This window comes from Venturia canescens, chromosome 11 (assembly GCF_019457755.1).
Source record: "Venturia canescens isolate UGA chromosome 11, ASM1945775v1, whole genome shotgun sequence".
Taxonomy (NCBI): domain Eukaryota; kingdom Metazoa; phylum Arthropoda; class Insecta; order Hymenoptera; family Ichneumonidae; genus Venturia; species Venturia canescens.
Window position 1 is genome coordinate 4,381,613 of NC_057431.1, and position 26,204 is coordinate 4,407,816.

General features: G+C 45.3%; 3 protein-coding genes across 3 annotated transcripts; 1 reads left to right on the forward strand and 2 right to left on the reverse strand.

Moving 5' to 3' along the window:
- Positions 1 to 2,611: 2,611 nt before the first annotated feature.
- Positions 2,612 to 17,281, reverse strand: LOC122418372 (uncharacterized). The gene is made up of 15 exons (XM_043432529.1): positions 16,919 to 17,281; positions 15,757 to 16,374; positions 15,436 to 15,668; positions 14,949 to 15,299; positions 14,668 to 14,866; positions 14,305 to 14,581; positions 13,995 to 14,153; positions 8,160 to 9,447; positions 6,879 to 7,025; positions 5,561 to 5,749; positions 5,217 to 5,473; positions 4,981 to 5,127; positions 4,451 to 4,884; positions 3,768 to 4,363; positions 2,612 to 3,690 (listed from the first exon to the last, which is right to left on the reverse strand). The coding sequence occupies exons 1-15, from the start codon at positions 17,152 to 17,154 to the stop codon at positions 3,143 to 3,145; spliced, it is 5,679 nt and encodes a 1,892-aa protein (XP_043288464.1). The 5' UTR covers positions 17,155 to 17,281; the 3' UTR covers positions 2,612 to 3,142.
- A 214-nt stretch (positions 17,282 to 17,495) lies between these two features.
- Positions 17,496 to 21,116, reverse strand: LOC122418505 (major facilitator superfamily domain-containing protein 1-like). Its single transcript, XM_043432752.1, has 8 exons — positions 20,530 to 21,116; positions 20,255 to 20,421; positions 19,619 to 19,895; positions 19,091 to 19,507; positions 18,696 to 19,007; positions 18,502 to 18,614; positions 18,184 to 18,422; positions 17,496 to 18,107 (listed from the first exon to the last, which is right to left on the reverse strand). The coding sequence occupies exons 2-8, from the start codon at positions 20,397 to 20,399 to the stop codon at positions 18,063 to 18,065; spliced, it is 1,548 nt and encodes a 515-aa protein (XP_043288687.1). The 5' UTR covers positions 20,400 to 20,421; positions 20,530 to 21,116; the 3' UTR covers positions 17,496 to 18,062.
- A 272-nt stretch (positions 21,117 to 21,388) lies between these two features.
- Qsox1 (Quiescin sulfhydryl oxidase 1) lies at positions 21,389 to 24,662 on the forward strand. Its single transcript, XM_043432750.1, has 2 exons — positions 21,389 to 22,119; positions 22,347 to 24,662. Exons 1-2 carry the CDS (start codon positions 21,807 to 21,809, stop codon positions 23,984 to 23,986), a joined length of 1,953 nt encoding a protein of 650 aa, XP_043288685.1. The 5' UTR covers positions 21,389 to 21,806; the 3' UTR covers positions 23,987 to 24,662.
- The last annotated feature ends 1,542 nt before the right edge of the window (positions 24,663 to 26,204 follow it).

The following is a 26,204-nucleotide window of genomic DNA, read 5'->3' on the forward strand; positions in this document are numbered from 1 at the left end:
TCCACCGTATCTAAACGAGTCGTTTTTAGAAATCTTGAATTCCCAACGCTCGCGAGAGTTCGCGTTCGCGGTTGAGAGCTGTGGGAGGCATTTTGGAGAACTTTTCGAGAGCATCCGCGACGAGCAATTATACGTTTCGAGTGAAAATTCTAGCGATTATTTCCCCGACGAAAATTCCTCTCGTTTCGGAGGATCGCATTCTTTTTTTTATAAAAAACCCGAAACTTTCGACCAAAGGGAAAATGATCTCTGATTGGTAAGCGGGATGAAAGGGAAAAACGAAGAGCCTCGGGAAGGGATGAAAGCAAAAGTACACCGCGACGGACTAATTAGTGAGCGAGGCTGATCCTAAACTCTCGCGCGCAATTAGCGGTCGAGGATCGCCCGGGACACGCCGGCTTGGCAAATGTAAAGCATCTCCCGCTCCCGGGTCTCCGCGACCGTATACGTGTTCTTCGAACTATCGTGCAACGAAATTTTCATTCGTCAAATAAATTCATTTGAATAATTCGAATAAACTGAGAGCAACGATTGCGTCATTGACCAGCTGGAATTCAAGGAGAATTGGGAGCTCGCGATGAACTCTTGATATTGTGTAAAATCAGAATTTTTGGAAGGTAACGCCGAGTCGAGTATTTCGGTAGCTCAGAGTTCGTCGAACGAACGGTTTCTCCTCGCCGAGTACTTTGGAGGTGTTGAAAAAATAATGAATTCGAGTCGCGCGCGCATCCCTCGACCCTGGCGAGTCTAATTGCTCAAGTGCGTCGTCGGGCCCCTTGATTTTTTCATTGCAACTTTTGAGGGCGACCCGCCCGGGGGAGGGGCGAGAAAAGGTAACGACCTCGCGCGCGGCGACGCAAGGCGCATTCGAATTCGCGGATTCTACAACGCGCCGTTGCTCGCGAGGATGGACCGAGGTCACGCGAGCGATCGCAGTCGCATCGATATTATTAAACAATCGAGACACGAGTTTGAGGCAGCGCATACGCAATCAGCGAATGGAATATTTCCACGCTTTTCCCCGCTCCGTTCGTCAAACTCGCGCGCGGCACTTTTTTCAGTTTCCCCCCGTTCGCGCTCCGACCTACAGGAATCGACGTCGTCGAAACAAATGTACTTTTATGAAAACGCACTTTTACTAATGACCAAGGTCACGCGGTGAGGCATAATTACGAGAAATTGCGATTAAGGGAAGAGCGTAACAAAATAACATCGACGTCGCTCGGACCGTCGCGCGCGGCGATAAACATTTCTGGCACGACTGGTTCAACTGGTAATTCCTCGCAAGAGCAATTTCTATAGGCAAATGGAAATAAAAAAAAAAAAATGACGCTCGCTCGGGCGACAAGAAAAACGAGGAACCGGATCGTCGTCGTCAATCGCGCTTCCGTCACTACTTTCCATCGAAAACTCTCGAAATATGTCTTCGTCACTATTGACTCACCGCGACGTTTTTTCTATACACGAAAGAAATATTCAATGATAAAGAAATACTGCTGGTGGAAATTAATTAGGAGTCCAATTCTGCATTCGCACGCCGAGGAGCTCCTCGAGCCTTGTATTCTTTGTATGGAGTCTAATTTCGTGGTTTTCAAGCCCGCGAGATACACTCGAGGATCTCGAGAAAAACTTGCTTTCGTATGTATATATTTTGTTCGGCATGTCCAAAGGAATAGAAGAGGAAATTTGTGCACGGATGCTTTGCTTCTGCGGATGCGTTATACCCGGTGTGTCTCGGCTCGAATTTCTCATGACGCGAATTCGGATTGACTCGAAAATTTTGGACACCCGTCAAAACGGTTAGAAAAAGATGCCTGAAATTTTAATATTTTTCCTGAAACCGAAAAACTTCATTGCCGGTGGAATTAAAGTGGGAGGAAAAGTAATTCGATCGCAACTCGGCTTTCTTCTGCTGTAATAAATTCGTTTCGGAAAGGGGACACCCGATAGATGGGGGAAAACACACGAGCGAGATGAAACCGAGGTCGGTTCGTGGCACCGAAACTCTCTGTGCTACGACTAATTACATTTTGGCTCGAGGCGGTAAACTCTTTCTCCCTCTCCGGGGGAGATTCGAAATGTAGTCCACTGAACATACCGCGCGCGTAACCACCGACGAACATTCTCAAACTAGAGAAGAAAAAGGGAAAAAAGCACACGTACACACGCTCAAAAGTACTCACGTGCGAATTTTTGGTCCGATCGATTCAGCGATTTCTGCTGGCTCGTTGCTTGCGCTGCGACACGACAGTGAATTCAAAAAAAAAAAAAAAAAGAAAAGAAAAGAGGGAGAAAACGCTGTGGGAAACATGCGCGGGAGTGAAAAAATACCATCTCGTTGGATCGAGCATCGTGACTAAAATTCTATTTGGGAGGGAACTAATCGAGTTGGAAAGAGTCAGCCAAAAACCAGAATTTCATTTAACCTCCGTCTGATTAAATGGTTCGAATCAGCCCTTTAAAATCCCTTCGATCCTCCCTAATATTTCACTTCGGTGAGAGAGCTTTATCGCCTCATTGTCGAATGAATTTTTATCAGGGGATTCGAGAGGGACGAAAAACTTCGATGCACTAAAAAGGCACTACTGGACCGAGGAACAAAATGTTCTCATTCAACATTTCTTTCATGTTTATTTTGTTTTTTGTTTCTCACAACTTCGTCGAACCGTTCTACCATCATAATTGGGCAATTCCTCGAGTATATTATAATTCCCCATTAGGCTGGGAATCACTTATTCAATTGTAATATCAATAATGTTAATAATAATAATAATAATGATAATAATAATATAATATCTCGGCTCTACCTGAGCTCTCTTCAATCCCTCGTAGCGTCTGCACCACTCGTCAATGTCCCACATTCTCAAAAGCACTTTTAAGGCGCGCTCACGAGTCACGAACGATATTTCTCATCTTCGCAGTTGGAAAAACTAGAATTCTAGTCTCTTGTGTAATGTTTTTCTTTTATTTTCGACACCGCACGAGCGCTGTTCCGGGGCTATAGGGATGGAAAAAAATGGCTAGTACCACCGTGGGGTTGAACCTGGCGATGATATCGAATTGATATCGATAAGTTTGAAGATCGTTTGAAACAAGTTGGCGAAACTCGGAGGGTTCGGAGCTCGAAAAGTTCCTCGGAGGATTAAACCGAAATCTCCTGAATCTGAACGCGTTTTTTGGCACTTCCGGGTGTGCCGGGCTGACGCAAAATTCCAGGGCAAGCCGCGACGTTCGGGGCAGGGGCTTTGGGAGGCGGGGGTGGTTCGGGGAGATTCTCCTCCAGGTCGTCGTCGTCGTCGTCGTCGTCGTCGTCCTCCTCCTCCGCGTCGTCCTCGTCGTCGTCGTCATCGTCGTCGTCCTCGTCGGCGTTGTTCCCGGCCGCGACGTCGACGCAGGGCGAAGGCGTTCGCGGGGGATCCGGCCAACCGTACGTCGGTGGATCTATCGTCGAGATCCTCTTGCCGGCTCCGCCGATGGTCCCTCCGGGCGGCGGCGAGCATTGGAACTCCTGGAGCTCCAACTCCAATTGCTGAACTAATTTCTGCTTGTGGATCGGCGGACTGGACGACATCGGCGGAGAATCCGAGCTGACGAGGGACGCCGAGAGTCTTGACTTGCTCGGGGCGAGATCCAGCCCCGAACAACCGGCTTCCAGAGAATCTTCTTTTTTCCCGATCCGATACGCGGAACCTGAACGAAGAAGAGCAGAAATTTTGAAGCGAATAGTTCCGCATGCAAAAGATTCGAATTAAAATGCGAGTACGAACCGGTGCTGGCTGCGGCTGCAGCAGCGTTTCGATCTCTCTGATGATAAATCCCAGCGAAAATGAGAATGTTGAGGAGGAGAAGAAAGATGCCGACGGCGATGGTGACGGTGAGGGCGGTGGTATAGCTCTGATAATGATTCGAGGCGAATTTTCGAAGAAGGTTGTTCGGGCCCGGTCCTAATCTCGAGTCGATGTCGTCTTCGAAGACGCCGGCGGAAGTGGACGCGGTCTTGGCTGTATTCGGTCCGATCTCGTTGGGGGCGCATTCGGTCGTTAAAACCGGAAGCGGCGACATGGAGGCTTCGGTGGGCGATGGAATGGTCAAGGGTGGAGCCGGGATTGGGACGACCATCGTCTGGGGGCGAACGGCTCCTTCGTAGAGACTCGGACTCTCGGCCAAATGATGATGTCTCATGCTTATCTCGTAACCGGGCCGATGCAACTGCGGCAGAAGATTCAGCCACAGTGACATCTTGTGACCGCGATAATGCGATCTCATTTTGCTCGTGGAAGCCCCGACTTCGAGATAATATTGATTTATCGAGTCGTACGCGTCCCAGAAGGGCGGGCTCTCGGGACCGTTGTCGTTCGGATCGCTGAAAAAGTGTTTGAGGGCTCGTCACTCGTCGAGCAGGCGCCCTCGCGAAAACCTCCCAACTCGCGTTAAATCGCGGCATACTCACCCGTGCCAGATAAAATTGGCGAGATATCGGACGAGCAGCCTCGACAAGTGCTCATCGTTGGTCGTGTAGTTGCCCGAAACCGGGGCGATCGACGGGGAATTAGCGGCCTCGTTCCTCAGCATCGGTATCCCAAGGAAGTAAGGCAATTCCTCGCCCTTCCGGCTCGGACGATCTCCCGGCTGGAAATGCAAAAAGTAACCCCGCGCACCCGAGGACGAATGCAGCAACGCGAGCCTCAACAACGGAGCGGCCACTTGTCCGTCCCCCAACAACGCGAGCAGAGCCTCCCGCATCCCCGCTGGGCTCTGCTCGCCTCTCTCCCAATCCGTGTACTCGTTTCTCAGCGTCGAGTATATCTCGTGCAGGTGATATCGATAAGTGTTGCGCACGTACGTACGCAATATTCGATCTCTCCGGGTCTCGTTCAACCCGCTCTGCAACAATATCGCGTCGATTCTTCCTTTCTTCGAATTCTCTCTTCATTGTTTTTTTTTTTTTTTTCATTTACTTTTTTCACTCTTTTGTCTCACCCGTATGTCCTCGTCGCTGAGGTCGAGCCACGCCTCGTCCGAAGTCAGGCCCATTATGAGATGACGATTCCCGAAGGATGCAAACTCGAATCCGGGCCCAGGCGCGATTGGATACAAACCCGACGAGCCCACCGTCGGTTGAATATTCTGCGCACGGGGAGCGGAGAGAGGAATCGTTCACGAGCGGGTGGAAAGAAGAAGCGAAACGGGGGGGCGGAAACGCGGTGATTACTTACCCCACCGGAAGTCAGCGGCAAAACGGTGCCGTCGACGAAAGGTGCGAATCCGGCGGTGAATCTCGGCGAATCGAGACGAACTTGGAGAAGTTCGTCGAGACTCCGAAGTCGAAGACAAGCGGCGATGTCGTCGGCCTCGACGTCGCTCGGACATCCGGTCTGCTCGGCTACGCGTCGCTTTACGGCAAGAGGATCCCTCTGAATGGCCCAAGGCGAAAGGGCCGAACCACCCAAAAGTACGACCCTCTCGACAAGTTCTACGAATTAAATCTTCATTGGGGAAAAACTTTTCTCTTTTGCCTGCTCCAATCTGTGGTGGATTATTCAACGAAAAGTGACGTAACCTTTGGCCATCGGTGAAACGGCTAAAAAATTAGCGAGAGCTGCACCGGTCCCGTGGCCAAGTACGCTCAGTCGTTGTGGATCGCCGCCAAAAGCTTCCAAATTTTCACGAAGCCAATGCAAACCCGCGACCAGATCCATCAGCCCGTAATTTCCTTGACCGCTGCCCTTTGAACCAGTTTTCAAAAAACCTGGAGGAAAAGAAAATTGCTTCGCGTCGTGGAAATTCACGTTTTTTATCATATTTTTTATCGCGTCGGACCTTTCGAAAAGTCGAAAGGTCGACGCGTTAACGGTCAAGTGTTGACGTGAAAAAAAAAAAAAAAAAAAAAACAAGAAAAAGATTTTGAAGAACGCATTTTATGACGCTTTTGCTCGTGGCTGTACTCGATTTTTCTTTCAATTCTTCTCCGCGATCGAACGTGCTCTCTCGAAGGTTCGTTGTGAATGGGAGAAGCAGCGACGAAAACTCTGCTCTTATTTAGCGACGTACTACAATAGAGATTTTCTCTCGCGAACGGAGGGAGAAATAAAAAGGGTGATTTCTTTGAGACTGCTGTTGCAGCATTCGCCCTTTTTCTCTCTTGGCATCGTCCTTCTCTCGCAGCTCTTTTGTCTCGTCTACGAAACTCGAGGGCTTCGAGATTGCCTCGTTAAATATTCACGAGACGATCAGCTTCGATGCTTGGCTAAGTCGCGAATTATAACTGGCCGAAAAAACGGGAACGAATTAAAGTTCGCGGGCACATTTCCGCAGCGCTTTCAAACTCGATTATTAACCAAATTTCCATTCTCATTCTCGCTCCAAAACCCATTATTGATAAATAATTTGGCAGGGTGTCAACTCGACATCGTGTCATCTCTCCAGCGCATTTTTTCATCATTGGAAGTCCGTTGGAACTTTTTTTCCGTTCGGGTTCATTGGGTTCGTCCCAATCAAGTCCAGTCGCAAACCATACTGGCAAAAATTCTAAATGCGAATAACCTTCGATCTTCTACCCGAAGGCTATTCCTTGGAAAAAAAAAGAAACATTTTTTTTGCACACCCTAAATAAATATTATAAAGGAAATGATTCGATTAGAAATTTGGCGATAAATTTGAGTGCTAACAAAGTTGACGCGTTTCAAAGATTTTCGTCCACACATAACGGTCGAGGAAATGTCGAGTTGCTACGATCGGGACTCAGCCCCCGACGGAGGGTTGACGCGCTTGTACACTTGGACCGTTCCAATAACGATGGAAAGATTGACCGATGTAGAATTACACCCTGTCGACTCAACGCTTTTTCGAATAATCATCGCGCACGAGGAATAACTCACCGAGTATTCCGAGACGAAAATTAATGGATACGACGACTAGACGTCCGTGAGAGGCTAGGGCAGTGCCGACTAGGGAATTTCCTTCTCCCCACGAATAAGATTCACCGTGAACGAGAAGTAACGCTGGCAGCAATTCCGTACCGTTACCTGAAACTCACAATTAGCATGTTCCAACCAATTTGTTTGTCGCTCCCTCGCGCGGCAAGGCATTACGACAACGACAGTTTTATACTCCGAATTAAAGAGGCTCTTGCGCTTATGAATTTCAAATGCGACGCTGAAGTTTGCAACGTTGGAATCCAACGAAATGATCTAAAAAAAAATCCTCGAATAATTCCAGTAATTCCAGTAATGCATCGATACTTTGTGAAATAAAAAATTGTCGAATTACAAGTGTTTTTTTTTTTTCTTCATTTCGTTGAACTCCGACGTTGCAAAATTCAGCGTCATAATTTCAATGGAAAATTCAGTTAAATATTCTCGGCACTCTTGGCGAGCGCCCGAGAACGTGGGAAACTTAAAAATTAAATTAGCGCATATTTGTAAAGGGGAAAAGGGATTAAAATACGAAAATATAAAAACCACTGAGGAGGAACGTTAAAAACGAATGTTCCGACGTGCACCTGTTGAGAATGACGCGAGCCACATCACTCCCGCGGTGCTTGCAGCAATCGAGACACGTAACCGACTGCAATGCACTACGGAATTGAAGGGGCAGAGCGTCGAAAATTGAACGATACCGGTGAGCCTTCCATCCTCTTCGTTCTTCCTCGGCATCGCGGAGGCGCGGGGCGTTCTTCCTTTATATTCGGAAAATCTTTATTTTCACTCTCGATAAGACACGAAACAATCGGCTGGAAAGTTGCGGAGCGTAGCCGCACTTTGTTTCAGGTGGAAATACGTATCGGTACAGAGAGCTCTCGGTGGTGGTAGGTTCCGCTGGAGCGAGGGCGAGAATCGCATCTGCGACGTTTCATTTCCTGTCTGACTATTCAACGGCTCGTACCACTTGTCCGCACCGCGCGGAGAGCATCCAGCCTCCGAGGAAGGGTAGCATCTTATCGTTTCTGCGCGCGCGCCTCCCGTTTTTACACAAATGCATCAAAATTATTTCTCTTTGGCAGGTGATCGTGCCTCCTCAAATAAATATATAAAAGTTTAACGCTTTTTGGAAACAAATGTTCGGCTTGCCAAAGAGAATAAAGGCACAGGCTGGAGGGCTGGAGGGCTGGAGAAAAGTGATGATGATAAATATGGGAAAAGCAGAGAGAGAAAACTCACCTCGATTGGTTCGTGGCACGTAAAGATTGAGATAGAGGCAATCCTCGCTCTGATTGGAGCGTACGAAGGGTAAAAAATCGTCGCTCCTCGTGCTGGCGGACGACGAATCGATAGAATCGTATTTCCGTTGGGGACAAACAGGTGGCATGGAATCGGCGTGTTTGACACCTCGCCATTGGGTCGGTGTGACAGGTGGCATGTAACGCAAAGCACCGAGGGGCGGAGTGGCGTAAGGTACACCGAGGTAAGCTTCGAGATCGTTGTCTCTGGTAACGATACCGCGCAACGTACCGTATCGCGTGCGTACGATACGAGTACTGTATTTAACCGGACCCCCGGCAAAGGCCTCGGCGATCCCGGCGATATTGTCGATCGGTACGCGAGAGCTTTCGTGGCCGAGGGCAACGATGAATAAGGAAGCGGTCAGAACGATTGTCACAAGGCTTGATACAAAGTTGGCCGACCTGACGACCAGCCTGTCGAAATTGTTGCCACATTTGCCCAATTTTTTAAGGCTCCTCGAGTCTCCGGGCTTTTCAGCCTCCTCTAATTTACTCCCGGTTGGAAGATCGACGTTTTTCTTCTCGAGGCTCGATGTCAGAGCCTCGTCGATCGATGCTCTTTCGAATTCGTTAGCTCTCCGAGGCGGCCGTGATATCGATGGCTGTTCGTCCAGCCCGGATTTCGAAAGGCCGAGGTTCGCGGCGATCGGCAGTGACCCGAGCTCCGGCGGCTGCTGGCTCCGGGGATTCGCTTCTTCTCGTAATCGCCGAGAGCCACCGTTACCCGGCGCTCCTCCATCGATCGAGGGATCTCGAAGCTCCGAACTATCCTCGACCTCGTTTCCCGCTGGCGCCTTACCAACTTCTCTATCGCCCGAGAAATCCCTGATTTCCGGCCAAATCTCATAATTGTCTTTATCTCGAATTGCAAAGGTGCCCGCCGGCGGAGCAGGAGCTTCGAGCCTCTCGTCGAACGAATCGACGAGGAGCAGCGCTCCTGCGAGAATTCCGTCGTTGTCACCGGTCTCGTTGGCTCGACTTCCGGCTTCTCTCTTCTTCCTCCATCTCCTCCGCCTCCTCCTCTTTCTCTTCTTCTTCCTCGCGACAATTTTTTCACGAAAGTTCGAACGATCCCGCATCGCGTCACGCCGCCGCGTCTCCGCACCGAAATCGTAAAACGCATCTGTCTCGGATGAATCTCGCCTGCGGAGGCTTTTCCTCCGGTCCGACGAGCGCTTCGTGCACCACTTCGTAACTCGTGGCTCCTTCCTCGTTTTCACGACGAACTCTCACACCCTCGGCATCCACCGAGCTTACCCTCCGGAGCTTCAACAACTTCCTCGAGGACGATCTTATTTTTTTCGCGCTTCTCAATACCCCGGAACCTCGTTCCATCCTCGCGGATTCCGCACCCTTTTACGTCGATGCGCCCCTTCCTTTAATTCCTCTACCAGCCGATTCTTTCTACCGAAAACTCGTATCGAGACGCATCGTTTTCTTCCGAGTCTAGAATTCCACGTCGACGAGAAACGATTACAAGTGCGTTTTATTGAAAAAAGAAAAAAGGAAAAAAAAACGGAGCTCTGAGAAAAGAATAATCACCTTGCGACGAACGGTGCTTCTCACCCGCTCCAACGAATCCCCATTAAATCCACCTCATCGACGAATCTCAATAGAATTATTGAAATTTTGCGAGAGCCGCGAGTCCTCGCGGAGGCGACATTACGCGAAAAGTCCATCGAGGCGAGAGCGACGGAGTTTGCTCTTTTGAGAAATCCCTCTCGTGGGATCTTCCACGAATGGAAACATCCGAAAAAAAAAAGAAGAACGAACAAGAATGCACAGCGGCGCACAGTCTCGGAGTCGAGAGATTTTATCCTCGAATCGAACAAAATCATGAGACGCAGAGAAGAAAGCGAGAGCGAGAGTCGCAAAGAAATGGAGCGAGGAGAGAGAAAAAACAGACTGTTTTGACGAGGAAAAAGCAGAGAAAGAGGGAGAGAGAGAGAGAGTGAGTTGGTCCGCGCGACTCGGTGTCACGGTGGCGTCTGTCCCGGATGACGTTGGCTCCGCGGAGTAAAGCCAAATCCCTTCCAAGGCGGAAGAAAGGGAGGCGGTGGTTAGCCAACCCTCGAGACGAGTCGAGGAGTAACTAACGCATACGTATATAGAAATAGGGGATGAAAAAAGATCGCGGCAGCTCTTTCCCTCTCTCTCTCTCTCTCTATTTTTGCCCATCCAAATTGGTCCACGGACTCGGTTCCTACCGACTGTCCCGGGCACTACTGACGCGCTTGTACCTCGGAATCCCAGTCGGAGGAAAACACTCTTCTGCGTACGAGTGGAAAGAGAGAGGGAGGAGGAGGGAAAGGCGCGCTACAGCGCCGAATCGACGTCGGGGATTCTCTACCCTCCGAAGCACCCTTCCGCCGCCCCACTCCGGCTCTCTCTCGAGCCAGCGTGTTCTCCGACTGCCCACGGGGATCGATAACGCCACGGCAACCCCCGGGTCGTTCCGGCCCTCTCTCTCTCCTCCGCGGCATCGCTTTCTCTCCCTTTTACTTTTTGTCTCTTTCCAGTACCCTCTTTTCGCTCTGCGCGAATCCCTACGCCTTTTTTCCAGCACCATTCTTGATCCTCTCTCGCCCTCTCTCTCGCTCCGCGTTCCTCGGGTTACCTTTATTTACACTTTTCTTTAGTTTATTTATATTTTCTACTGTTTTTTGCTGCTTTTTCATTTCATTGTTCCACCGTGTGCGAATCGCGCTCATTTTTTGTTCCGTTCCAATTTACTTTCCGGTTCGTCGTATAAAACACGCATTTCTCCGATTGATTTTATTCAAATAATCGTTGAACATTTCAGTACGAATAGTCTCAGTGGCTTTCAGTCGCCTCGCGGAAAATTCCTCCTCGCATGAACAAATTCAATCGATCAATCAATTATTCGCTTTTGAGACTCTCTCGGACTCGAATTTTTCCCACGGAACGCGACATTTCCGCAAGTAGCGGAGGAATTCACTCGCATTTTTGCGTCAAAAGCATTTTTTTCAAATCGTTTTATTCGAGGGTTTTCCGCAATTCGTGAAAATTTATCGCGCCACGTTTTTTTCACGACGAAACTCACCGCCGCTACTGCACGCGACATCGAGATGATCGCCAACTCTTTTTTTTCACTCACGACCCCACCCTTCGCTTTCCAAGAGAACTCCCTTTCGTGTCACGTAATCCCGAGTGAATATCATCTTTTTCACCCCCCGCCCCCGATGCCACCCTCGCTTCTTCTACTCTTCCGGCTTTTCGAGCTTCTGCGAGAACGCGAAATTGCGCATCAATTCGCGGGAATATCATCGAAAAATTGATACCGACGAGAGCCTCAATATTTCGTAGCATTTCGTAGCATTTCGTAGCGAGAAACAATAAAAATTTCGCTCGAGATTGATCCTGCGGTGGTAAAGTTTCTCCGGAATGTTTTCACTAATTTATCGTTAATCGCGAGCTTCCGAAACTCGCGACGAATGACCAACCAACTTTAAAATCATCGTCCAATTGATTTTCGTCGCAATGAATTTGAAAAGTTTTCTTATAAAACGAGAACTCTCGAGTGGCGAACCATTTGGCGAATTATTATCGAAAACTCGCGCTACAAACTCGCGCGCCTCGATCGTTGCAACGAGACACGAAACGGCCAAATAAAAGATAACGAATTCTCCGTTAATTGCGCGAAAAATCCAATACCCCCAGTTCGGAATCATAATAAACGAACTGCGAGTGTACGAGAGGAGAAAACGAAAATCAGAACAAAAGAATGCGCGATGCACGAATATACGAGATGGGAAATTCGGGCAGATCGAAACTCGCGCGAATTGTCTCCCCGAGCCCGCATCCATCAGGCATTTAACGCCGAATTTTTCAAATTTCGATACTACTTTTATTGCGGAACGATGCGAAAACGTGCGTAAAACACTGAGCGACGCTTAAAAAATGCAGAAACAATCGATGGAATTTGACGTTTTGAATAAAGTGACTTTTAGAGTGGAGTAATGATTTTTTTTTCTCCCTGAAATGCGCGATCGCCCCGACTGACGCAGGAGAGAAAAAACAATGGAGAGATTCGACTTGACAAAAGGAACGGGCCGCGGGAATTGGAAACGGAAATTGAAGGTGAAAAGGCCTTTGTACGTAGCGAGGAGGAAGCGCGGCGGCGGTGGCGTCTATATAATATATTCGCTTGTATACGCGTTGGTTGAATGAATGAATATAGGACAGGAGGCATCTCGTCGAGTGGTCGGGAATCGCGGGCGTCGAGAGGATCGATCGTCGAAGGAGGTTTGTGCGTGTTTAGGACAGTGCCAGGGGAATGGGGCGGGTTAACGGGGTGGATGCGAGCCTGTAAATGTCCTCGATTCCCCGCGCATTATTCTGGGGGCCCGGAATGAATTTTTCGAGCCACCTGTTGACTCGCCCTCGACCGATCGTGTTTTCTCGGCGATTTGGACTCTCCCGGACCTCGTCAATTCCCAATTAGACTTTTAGCCCGGAACAGCCTTGCGTTATTCGTTATTCGGCACTTTTTTAAACCGGATATCGAGCACAACTCGGAGCGAACTAAAAAACGTCATCAGTGACGATTGGGCGACACGAGCGACGTGGGTACAAATTGTTGAAGAAAAACAATGATACTTTCGACGAAGAACCGAAAAAAAAGTACTCGGAGGAGGGCGCGTTGAGGCAAATCGTGGGAAAAAAAATGGTAAAACGATTTTTAAAAATGTACAAGAGTCTCGAGGATCTTCGAAGGCCGGAGAGGAGGTTTTAAAGGAGGCAAAAGATGAGGCTTTTGTGGTCAAGCTCGTCGCTCTGTACACGAGGGAGAAAGGAGGATGGGGGAGAGTTGCTTTTAATCATGCAGAGGACGAGATTCACAGGTTTTTCGAGAGCTTTCATCGCATGGAAAAATGAAAGAAAGGAGATAAAAAAAAAGGGGGTGCGAGAAGAAAAGGTGGGAGAGAGAGTTTGAAGAAGCTCCGGAGTATCAACGCGTAGTGGCCAATTAATTTTCAAGCGGGAGATCGTGTCCTCGAGGCTAATCACCTCTGAATATCCAACACAAGATTTTTTTTCCTCCTTTTTTCTCCACATTTGCTCCTCTTTCTCCCTTTTTCCCTTTTCATTGCTCAAACTTCGCATTGAAAGGCGTGTTTCGTTTTTCCTGGTCAAAGCGAGCCATTCATCCCTCAAAGTTTGTCATTAAAAATCGCCCGGACAAGCGCGCAAATGGGTGAGACGGGCAAAAAACGTTCGCGATTACTCTCGTTAATTTTTCACTCGTCAATCATCCCTCGTGCTTACCCGAGCTTCCCTCCTGGGACAGAACAAAAATTCGAAATCTACCAGTCTTCTTACAAATGAGACACACGCCGGCCAGAACTATTTTTAGAAATCCCATTACCACTCTTTTTCAGGCCCACGCTTCCTTCCCTTTTTTTTCCGTATCGTCTTCACTCTTTTCACTGTTTTTAATTAACATTTCGAAATGTACTTGCTTCGAAGACTCGAAAGACTACGGGTTTCCTTCAATTCCACAGTCAAAGAGGAATCCTCCAAGGAACGAAGGGAAGGGCTCTTGTTCGAAGGTGGAATTCCAAGTGAAAACGAAATTGGATGAATAAAAAACGATGATTATTTACAGGGATTTTAAACATTCGAAGAAAAACGAATCTCGCTTATATACAAGGCTCAATATTCGTGGCTGGAGCCACGAAAATGAATGGGGAACTTAAAATACCTTAGCAACGCGAAGACAAAAGTTTGATTCGTACGAAATAATGAATTATTTCTTCCCTGGGTTTGTCAACCACGAATTTTCAATGACTGACAAACCGCGGATGTAACAACGTCCTGTCGCAACGACTTCGGTAAAGAGTACGAGACGCGGTCTCAACGAGTGTAAAGTCGACGATGGATGAATCGCAACGGGCGTTCTCGAAGTCATCTGTAAAACAAATTGGCACGAAACACATTAAAGATCAAACTCTTTCCGGAAAAGAATGATTTTGTTGAAATTTAACTAAAAGAATTTCATGATTTATCACTTCACATTCGGTTCGTTGATACGAGATAAAATCATTCGAATCGCTTTTTACCGTGACGTAATTGTGATCACGTTGCAGTTCGGCAACATTGTCGGAAAGTCCTTCGAGTAGCGCTCGTCTGAGAGACTCGGTGTTATTCCCACAGGAAGATTTCTCCAATTGGGCTCGCTCTGTCAAACCGGCCAATTGTTTTCTGACCTCGGCGCCGTATTCGAGATTTCTAAAATGAAGATAATTCTCGTGGCACCACGATTTCTTCTGCGGAGCTTCCGCAAAGGCTCGATAAACGTTTAGAAGAGTCACGTGATCGCCTTCCGGGGAAGAGAACCTGAGAAAATCCGTCATCAATTCCTCGGTTATAATCCGACGCGTGATCTTTTTGACGGGAATAATTGTTTCTCTGGCTCTCCGTACCTCGTCCTTGCGGCGTGAGCTTGCTGCCGTTTCGCCGGCGGCTCCGTGAAAATCGATTCTCCGGAAAGCAGAGCTATGACCGTCAAGGCTTCCTCCAGACATTTGTGCTCGACCGAAGCGAGAAGGACTTTGGTGAATCGGGGATCGAGAGGGAAGAGTGACATGGTTCTCCCGAGGCTGGTCAACTGCGGTGGCGATCCTAAAAGTCAGCGTCTCGAGTCAATTTTTGTTCCAGAGCTTTTTCAACGTGATTTATCAAAACTTGGAAAGCGGAAACTGACCTTTGACGGCGCCGAGTTTTTCCAAACAGGCGATCGCAACTGCCACCGATTCCTTGGGAGGTTCGTCCATGAAATCAAAAGTTGTAACGTTCACTCCAATGGCGAGTAATTGGAGAGCAACGCTGGCGAGGGAACATCTTTGGATTTCTGGTATCGGCATTTCCTTCATCGCTTCGAAATCCTGCTTCGTGTACGTTCTGTAACATTTCCCAGAGTTTTCTCTACCCGCTCGACCCGTTCGCTGCCAGGCTTGGGCTTTCGCGATTTTCTCAACTCGCAATATGTCCAGGCCGGTTATAGGATTGTGGGTTCGAGCTTTGACCACTCCTGTGTCAATCACGTGACGAATGCCTGAGAGAAAAAAACACATTGCACGATGAAAGTAATGTCGAGGCTTTGAAAAATCATTTGACTGAAATTGTGCTTGGATTCTTTTCGCTTAGTTCGAGACGAAAATAAAAGGGAAAGAAAAAACGAATATACCGACCTCCGATAGTGACGGAAGTTTCAGCGACGTTGGTCGACAAAACCAACTTCCTCATTCCCGGAGGAGAAGCTTTGAAAGCTTCCAACTGTTGGTGAGTTGGCAAAGCTGAATAAAGTGGAAAAACTTTTAATCGAGGGTGGTGCTTGTCTTCTAATTGTTTCGCCACTTGTCTCGCTGCGGCTGCTGTCGCTTCGATCTCTTCTTGGCCGGTTAAAAATACGAGAATGTCCTCGCTGGAATTTTCACGAGTTTATTAGTCGAGAAATAATCGTTTGATTGGAAATTATAAATCGTCCATTCTTGAAGCAACATTTGACTCACTTTGGCGGTGTTTCCCGATGAATACGAAACGCAGTTACGAGAGCAGCGAATGCATAATCGTCTTGAGATTTGATCGAGTTGTAGATTTTTACGGGGTATTGCCGTCCTTCGAGATAAATGACAGGGGCCTCGAAGTATTTGACGAATTTGTCAACGTCCATCGTAGCGGACATTACGATCAACTTGAGGCCAGTCAAATTTTGCTGTTTTCGCAAACGTTGGGCTCTCCTCGCAACTCCGAGAAGAACGTCCGTCTGGACCGATCTCTCGTGAGCCTCGTCCAAAATAACGACGGAATAATCGGAAAGAACTTCATCGGTCATTGCCTCCCGAACCATCATACCGTCTGTCAAATATTTTATTCTCGTTTGCTCGCTCGTTACGTCCTCGAAACGGACTCTGTAACCGACCAGTTTTCCTACAGGACAACTCTGCTCCTGTGCCACTCTACGAGCCACGCTGACCGCTGCGACTCGACGCGGCTGCGTTATACCGATACACCCTGACGTCCCTGCAACTCCATTTTCCAACAGCAGCTGCGGTATTTGCGTTGTTTTTCCACTTCCCGTCTCTCCGATCACTATCAGGCTGTTGTGTTTCCGAATCTCTTCCAGTAATCTGAAATGTCACAGTGTTTTCATTCAAATACGTACTTGCGAATGTCCTATTTCGAAATTTCTTCGAAACGAAAAATGCTCGAGCGTTCGAAAAACGGTGCGCTGTTCAGTTTTTAACTCTCCGTTGACGCGCATGGGTCTGCGGTGTCCGGTCTGTTTCTAAATTTCTTATTCTTTGTATCATTTTTCATTGAATAAAAATAATAAAGATTAATTTTTATCCATTTGCTAACTCTTTCTATAGATATCAAACTACATTCCTGAATTTTTTCAGATTTTTTAAACGAGTCTAAGTATGGGAAAACATGGTATGAAACTGCTGACCCATGTGTGTCAACGGAGGGTTAAATTGAAAATCTTTTCCGCTCTAACTCCTTCCGCTGTTACTGCGATTATGCGACTTCTCACTTAACAAGATCGAAAATTATCGTGCAGCGCTCAATTAATTTTTATCTTATATGGACGAAATGACAGAAGCTTTGACGCGCGATATAATAATGATTATTCCAGTGAAACGAAAATAACCTAAAAGTTTCTATACTCACCTTTTTCGTAGTCGGTAAACAGGAAGAGATTTTCTTTGTTGTTGAATACTGACGCTAGCCTTATCGTGATTATTCGTTTGCAAATCGCTAAAATGTTCGAGTTTTTGAATCTTGTTGTGAAACCCTTCGCCAGGAAAAGTGACGATGCTGGGAGCGAGCCTTTTCGGAGCTAATTTAGAAAAACTCGAGCTCCCCAGAACATTGTACTTGGACTCAGTGTTGTCGTGAACACCCATTTTTATATAATTGAGCAATTGTGATGTTTCTTTATTCACCAAATAACGTCGAATCCTCGAAAATTCAGTATCACTTTTTCACAGCACGCACGTGTTTTCCCAATTACCATGTGTTCGCCTGGACAGCTGATTACCCACTGGCGCCCTCTCTCCTCTATTTCTCGTATCTTTGAGGTGTTATATATATCTCTTTCTTCGAAATGCGGGAGATGAGGATTGACTGCGAGAAATCAAAGAAAACTATTTTTTCAAAAGTAGACGATGCATTTTAAATGTTTTCATTAGAAAATTTAATCTGTATGAAAATATTTTGGATGGGGATAAAAATAAGCGAAAACATATTTATGGTTGGAACTGTACATTCAAATATATTTATTCTCGTCATTATTATAGTATTATGTTCGTGTTCGATTAATCAATAATCATATTATAAAAACAATAATTCAAAGTCAGATAACGACGATGTTTCGTAATATGTTACGAATTGCATTCACGTAAATTTCTAACATTTCTCAGAGTTCTGTTGACCTTTCAACGAGAAGTACCTTTCGACTAAATAAAATCTTTGACTGAAAACTCAAGTGCTGAAAACTCAAAGAATTTGGTCCAGAGTCGAATTTACAGTATTTATATTCGGTGATTGTGTTTCTTTTATTATTTCATCTTGATATTGTTATGCTTTCGTTTATGCTTCGTAAGAGTTTACAAACTTATCACAGATCAACGCTGAGCGACCGGAAGACACAGTGAGCTATATTTTTTTCTATGCTTTTCTCCCTCGAACATACACACATATATATTTTTTATATACACATATATATTTTTTTGTTTTTGAAGGTAATTCCGTTTTGGCTTTTGTACACTTACACGGATAAGAAATGGAAAAATTTGAGACTAACGTTGTTTTATCATCGCAATGGTCGGTACACCGGACCTTTTACTTGAGCCGGTGGCTAAAAAAAATTAATTTGTCATTTGAATAATGTACGGCGAGTATTTAGTGAAATAGAACATTTTTTTTATATCTACCTCGACTCCGATTCGTGACAAATACCGATTCCTGAATCGTGTATCCGATTGCGGCTGTAAAAGATCGTCCGCTGAAAGATCCGACGTCGATTCATTCGAGAGAAGTTTTTCTCTCTCGAGGGATTCCTGACTCGGCACAAGCGCTTCGTACTTTTCACGCTCGCCGGGTGTCATGTTCAAATAACCGCCGGTCGTCGCTGTATCCGATATCCAAATAATGACAATCGTGATCAACGAAACTGGAGTAACATGAAAAATGATTAATAAGCAAAATTCATGGACTTTTATTCCGATGGGAAAAAAAACAAAATTTCTCACTCCAGAGCCATCCGAGGAAAAACAATTCGAGCATCAAATAACCGCCGGCATCGACTATCATGCCCGCTAAAATGGAAACGACCGCGAGTCCGAGGTTCTGAACCGCCTGAGCTCTGAAAATCACATTCATAAAATTTAAATGGTTTCATTTAGTATGCAAGTTGGAAAATTTTGTAAAAAAAATAGTCGTTTACATTCCGTAAGCTGTGCCGAGTTGATATTCAGGTGTAACGAGAGCGATCAGAGGCCACAAACTGCTGGCCAACATAGAGTATCCTAATCCCAATAAAATCATACATATATGAGGGTTTGCATAAGAAAATGCCAATAGCCCGTGGGCGACTATTGTTCCGGAAATACTGATGAAAACCCAGAAAACATTTCTTCCGGTTTTATCGACCACGAAGCCCAGGATCGGAGATGCGAATGCCGAAATTGTAAAAATCAATGAATTTATTGTATTCGCAGAGGCCGCATCAAAGTTGTATTTCTTCATGAAGAATACTCTGGAAATTGGATTGAGGAATTTGAATGAAAATTATTTAACGGTGCAGAGATAAAACGGTGTAATCTACAGAAAAATACTCACTTTCCCAGAGCAATGAATGGAAAAATAGCCATATAATAAGCTATGCAAATGACAGTGATTAGCCAAAAAACAGCTTTGAAATCTTTAACGTCGCTGAGGCGCACAATTTCCGCTTCTTCACCGTGCCCTCGTTTCAATAATCTCTCTGCCCTTTTATCCATGAGAGTAAGAGCCGTTGTGCACAGCATAGAAAACACACAAGCCAGAGATGCGATGAATAGAACAATGCCAATGCAATCTGGTCCACTATACGTGGTAGCGACGTAATTATAAATTGGCTCCATTATTAGAAAATTCACTGTCGAACCGACTCGAGCAAAACTCAGCTGTAAGCCAAATACCATGTTCAGTTCTTTCCCCTTGAACCATAATACAGCCCAGCTATTCTGCGATACTGCCAATGATTCCGCTCCAATTCTTCAATATTTGAAAAAAGTTATCATCAATTTAATTAATGGATTGTGTGCAATAAATTTCATTTTCATTGCTCAAATGTGAACAAAAGTGGATAATAAATGAGAAACTCACCCGAAAACAAGTCTGCCGAGCATCATGAGCCAAAAAGCATTGAGAGTAGCTCCGGTAGCAAAAATTAATTGACCTATCATCGTTAGTGCCATGTAAATCATGGTTCCTAAACGTATTCCGAATACACTATCCAATAAAAATCCACCGATGAAACAAAATATCACATTCGGCCATGAGTAGATTGAGTAGAGAAGAACAAAATTTCTGGTTGAGAGACCTAGGTCTCGTTTGAAGTTGTCCTGAAGAGCAGCAGGATTGTCGTAACAAAAATATGATCCTGTATGAATAATTTTATGAGAGAACAACTTTAACGGCAGCACGAACAATGAAATAGAAAAAACAGTTCATAATGAAAATGCTAACGACGATCATATAGAAAATACAAAAAAAAAGGAAAATGGAAAAATACATAAAAATTGTAAAACATATTTGCATATGGTATAACGAGTAGGGAGAAATATACGAATTCTCGATAAAATAATGAGGTCGTTGAAGAGGGATTTGTACTTCGGTCGAAGCATTGATAGATAAGAAGTAGAACAAAATTGTTTGACAAAGAGAATGTGCCAAATGATTGGCGTTATAGTAATAACGTATGGAAAGAAAAGCGAAACAAAAAGAAATGCTGATTCTCACCGAAACCGAGAAAACACATGAGAGCAAGCCCGAGCCATCTGTACGGTCGTTTTTTGGGACTGCAGCATCCCTGGAGTGCAGCATCGTCTTCGTATTCAGAATTCGTCAAAGTAGTCTCGGGACTTTCCATTATTCCTCCTTCCATTCTTATTTTGCTCTCGACTAGTCTAAAAAAGCACTTTCAAATATTTTTGACAATTCACAGATTGTTGTTTTTTTTCGTAGCTGTCAAAAGTGACGTTTAACAGAGGCGACCCTTTTCTCCAGGGACTCACGCGCACAGGTTGCTGCTCCTTGATACAATGACAAGTATTTTCTGCTCGTAAATGTAACAAATTTGCCCGAATTTTCAAGTAAACCCATAAAAATATAATATTTGTACAGGCGATCACCAGTTTTTTCCGTTTTAAAGTTTAATTAGATCTCGCGAACAAAATCGCGCGGAACTAAGATTTATGATTCAGAGATAAATTTCGCTTCACCGAGGGGATAATCACGGGAATAGGAGGGGAAAGAGTGCTAGACATACATCTCATGTCTAACATGGAAAAAATAACACCCCCATGCGTAATCCAACAGCGTGGCAGATATACTGCCGACGACACACGACACAGGCGAGAGTAGCAGCAGGATGAGGAAAGACGAGGGAGAAAGAGAAAAATGGTTAAAAATGAACTAAAGCACATGGAAACGAGGCTTTTTCCTCGGACAACGATCGATCAATCATTGACTAGCGTCACAACTAGCAAACAAAAACACGGATATGATTGTTGTATATCGTAACAAAGAGGCGGAGACAACGCGCGATCAACAGCTGCCATCGAACAGCATGGTCAGCAGAGCACATGTGTATATATTTCCTTTACATATACAGGAGCGCGTGCGACTTACCAGGCAACCAGCTACGAAAGCATACGCAAGCAACGAAACAAAACAAATATATGGAGGGGAAAAATTTGGTACTCTTATGCGAGAAAACTGCTAGATGGCGTTGCGAGTTTGATTTACCGACCATTGGTCAAGAAAAATGTAGATTTACCGACTTTTTAAGTATATTATACACATTTTTTTTGCACTATTTTGAAGCTAGGAAAGTTTAGTTATTTTCATATCATCTCCAAGTTTTAATTACTTCCAATGTTTCCAAATAAATCGGTCATGCGGAAAATTTGAATGTTCACAACAAAACGCACCTGCTATTATACACTTTTATCAACCAATTCTTTTTCTCTTTCCCCCCACTTACTCTCTCAATCGATTTTCTCCCTCATTTTGTGTATACACTCTCGAATCACTCGAATTCACGACGAATAAGTTGCACCACCGGCGTACGTCGTCTGCTCATATAACGACACAACTTTTCACTCACTTTTCCACTGACAGCAATTTATAGTTCTTATCGGAACTCCAGTGAATTCGGCCTCACACTGTGTGAGGCCTGGAGATCGCGGGTGTTAAATTATTTATAATTTTCTAAGTGCATTTTTTAATCAGTCAGAGGCTTGCTCGCTGCAAATCAAGTTCAAGCGTTTCGACGCGTTGCTTATTCGACATGTCCCGTTGTTGCCCGAGAATTTTTTGCTTTCTCGAGGCTTTATTATTGTTAATTTTCGCCGTCGATCAAGTTGTGCCCAGTGTCATCGGACGCCTACCTTCATCGCCTGCTCCCGATTCTTATCAAAGTCTATCATTGAATCAAGGCCTCTATAATTCTTCCGATCATGTTGTTGTTCTCAATTCCACCAATTTTAAAAGCACCGTTTACGGCAGTGAGCACGCTTGGCTCGTTGAATTTTATAATAGTTGGTGCGGCTTCTGTCAACGATTCGCTCCCACATGGAAAGCTCTCGCTCATGAGACTCGTGGTCAGTTTCTGCTTTGTGTTCAAGCTCTCTTCACTGCGATTTTTCTAGATTCATTCTCTTCCAGATTTTGAATATTTTTCAATATTATGCTAGTAATTTGCATTTATAATTATTTTGTTTTTCTTGAGAGTTCTTATCGAGTGATTTTACTAATTTTTCTAAATGTTCAAGGCTTTTCATGACGTTTACAAGGATTTGTTTAATTGGTTGAAAAATCCTGTTTCTAGGCTGGAAAAATGTGGTAACTATAGCCGCCCTCAACTGTGCGGACGAAGATAACAATCCTTTGTGTCGAGAGTATGAGATAATGCGTTATCCGGAAGTGCGGTACTTTGCCCCGCATGAGAATCCTCTCAAATTGGGAGCGGATGTGGAAAAAGGGAAAGACCTGGCTGCTTTGCTGGGAAACCTTCTGGCAAAATTGCGAAAAGAGCAGCAAGAAGAGCGAGGCGCCAATTGGCCAAATATAACACCGTTCAGAAGTTCCGAAGTGAAAAACATTTGGGAGGGAATTGCGCCAGAAGCAAAGTATTATTTTTTCATATTCGAAGAGCCAGATTCTTATCTAGGCATGGAATTGATTCTGGATTTCCGTGATGAAAAGAGTCTCACCATACGTTCCGTCACTTCGGACAATTCTTTGTTGTGTCTGATGCACAAAATAATAAGATTTCCAAGTATAATAGTTTACGATCGAGAAATGGTTCAAACTCGATTGGCTCTGCGAGTGCCAACGAGGGAAGGTGCGAGAAAAGTGATTGAGGAGTTCATGCAGTTGCGAGGGCTCGAGATTCACCTCGAGGAAGTCGAACTAGAGGAGGAAATACTGGAAAAACCTGTGGTAGAGAGCAAGAGCAATCGCTCTAGCAAAAAATGGAAGGATGATTCGCTCTACCAAGCCGACCTCGAAGCGGCCCTGAGATTCTCGTTGAACCATGAGATTCCGTTGACAAAATTGATCAAGGGAGAAAAAATGCAGGCGTTGAAAAATTTCACGAGCGTCCTGGCTTCGTATTTCCCCGTGAAACACGGTAATCCGATGTTCCTCGGAACGATAAGTTTCGTGGTGCGTTCCAAAGACGAAATAAGAGGTGAAGATTTTGCTACTCTCGTAAGTTCGACGGAACAAGAGATGTCGCCCGTCTATTCCGAGGAGAACAAGTGGATCGGCTGCAAACCGAGTAAACCAGGACTGCGAGGATATTCTTGCGGACTGTGGACTCTGTTTCACACGATGAGCGTAAGCCTTGCGGCCAAGAGCGAGGAACACCCCGACCTGGAGCCCACGCAAGTACTTGGCGCGATGCACGGTTACATCAAGAATTTCTTTGGCTGCGCCGATTGCGCTCAACATTTCGTAGCGATGGCCGGAAAAAATAAAATCTTTGATGTTGCTACCGCTAACGAAGGGATTTTGTGGCTCTGGCGAGCTCACAACGAAGTCAACCAAAGATTAGCAGGCGATGCGACCGAAGACCCGGAACACCCGAAAGTGCAATATCCAACGGCGGAGCATTGTCCGCAGTGCCGGGACGACAACGATCGATGGAACGAAACCAATGTTCTCGCTTATCTCAAGAAAAAGTATTTCTACTCAGCCATTAAATACACAGGCTCTACGAGATCTCTGAGTTTCGAGAAAAATCTTAGCGATCCTAAATTGAGGGACGAAAGACTCGCGTCTTACGGCGAACGCGTCGCTACATCGAAAAAATTCAGCTGGGACTTTACCATCTTCGATATCAGCATTTGCGTCGTTCTCTACATCGCTTCCGCTGCTATTCTCATTCTCGTTTGCGTCAAATTTGCAGTTAAACGCTCGTACAAAAAGAGAATGTATATTCACAGTATTCTGGGCAAAGTTTAAACATTCCCTTACTTTCCTCATCTTGCACTTTTTCAATTATTATTATCATTAAATGATGCTGACACTATACTAGAATTAAATGTGTTTTTATACATGTGAAATTCGATCAAAAAGCTTCCCAGTTAATCGATTTCCCGAGCTACGCACGACTGAAAATGATTTAATTTTATTTTCTGACAGCTTTTCTATTCTTGTTTTTCAGACAACTATTATCGATTGAATATTGCGTGGGTTTGTGCATTTTGTTCAAATTCTCTCTTCATATTAAACAAATTGTGCCAATTAGTTACCGATGCAAGGGGGAATTATTTTTGTAGCTCGAATCTGCAATATTTTCACGATACAACAATAACTGTCGTTTTCCAAAAATGTAAACGGTCATTGTTGTCGCAGCGAAAATAGTTTTCGTCGAGCACGCGTGTGTACATATATAAATAATTTAACTGAATATCTATCCCGGTTCAGTGACGAGCCTGCATTTACTTTTGACACAATTGTTGCATCTAAAATGGTCATTTTTATTTCTGTTCTGCGAGAGCGACTTTTACTCTCATTCGACGATTACGACGATTCTATAATTGCTTGGTAGCCGAGTTGTGTACGAGTGTTTGAAAATGTGGGACAATGTGATCTCTTTTGTAGAAAAATTTTAATAAATTATACCTGTGAATAATAATAATGGAATTTTCCATATTGTTTTATTCCCGGAAATCCTTGAATTTCGGAATAGCGACAAAAGTGTTAATTTTGGAGTTACGAGTCTGGAATCTCGGTAAAAAAAAAAAAAATCAAGTTTTCGATAAATTTTAATTCAAATTTCAAACTTACCTCCAGAAATGTCAGTCTCCCATCGAACAGCCAGTTTTTCGGAGCACTTATCTCCACCGTAGAAAAAGAATTGGTGGAAAAAAAATAAAAATAACGATCAGCCTCATTCGCGGGCGGTGTGATAAAACCAAAACCTATCGAAGTAGGAAAAACAATGGAAAGTCTGGATTGATGGGGAAAAACTAACGCTCGGTTGGTTCTGAAAAAAATGGCAAAAAAATTAGGAAGACGCGGCGATGGATCGTTCCAGTCGCAGAAAAATTGGGTCTAGTATTTTGAGAAAATTCTCGTTCTCGGTTCAGGTTTGTGTCTTAAAATAGTAGAGGGCGAGAGATAAACCGAAATGGGTGAAAAAACGAGGGAGAAAGTCGATGGAGTAAAAAATGAGCACAGCAATGTGCCCATTTTTCTTGGAGAGAAGGACGAAGTGAAATAACAATCTCGTGGAAATCCTACGAAAACTGGGTCACGGGGTGCAACAACCCCCTCCTTAACCCTTTTTCCTCCCCTTTTTGGTTCATACGTGTTTCTCGAGGGGCAAGGGCCGCAGGAGGAGAAGGAGAAGGGTTCAGATAAATTGGGTAAGGAAACGGAGAGAGAATAAAGCAAAAGTCAGAGGTGCCTGGTACGTTGCTCGTAAGCGACCCCTTCCCCATGAGCCTAATTCAGCCCTCGCGATCTTATCCATGACGTTAGTTTCTCTCTCTCTCTCTCTCCCTTCCCCTCATTCTCCCCCGACCCCTCTGGCCCGAAAAATTCCAACCCCCGATTTCAAACACGGACACATTTGGCTTCTCCTTTTAAACGCGCAGGCACACACGCGTGCGAATTCGCGGACAGGACGTTCCTTCAGTTGGACATTTCTCCTCGTACGATTCGGTCGTCCGACTATTCGAATCGATGCATTAGTCGATTCAAGATAACCAATAAAATTTTATCACGTTGCGATCGCCTTCGAATTTCCCACTCGCGTCAAAAATGCTTGAAATTTTTGGACGTTTCATCCTCATGAAATAAAAAGAAATACTCAATACTTTTGTCTGAAGTTTTCTCGGGGCGATTGAGGCGGGACGGAAGCTCGTTGTTGTTTTTAATCAGGAGGGAGACGCGATGAGTCCGCCGCAACAGGTACGAGTGGGAAAGGAATTTCGAGGCGAATCACCACTCCGCGCTCTCGCACCATGAAATTTTCGAATTATTTCATTTTTCGGGCGCTTACTCTTTCTCCTCGGCAGGCTTCACGGGGGCGAAATCTCAAATCGGATTGAGGATTGATCCTCGCGTATGAGCCCGAACGAGGATGCCAACGGGGAAGAAACGGCGAAAGCGGGGCCGACTGAGAACGAAGATGAGGCGGGAAAAACTCCTGTCGAAGGAGATTCTCCGATCC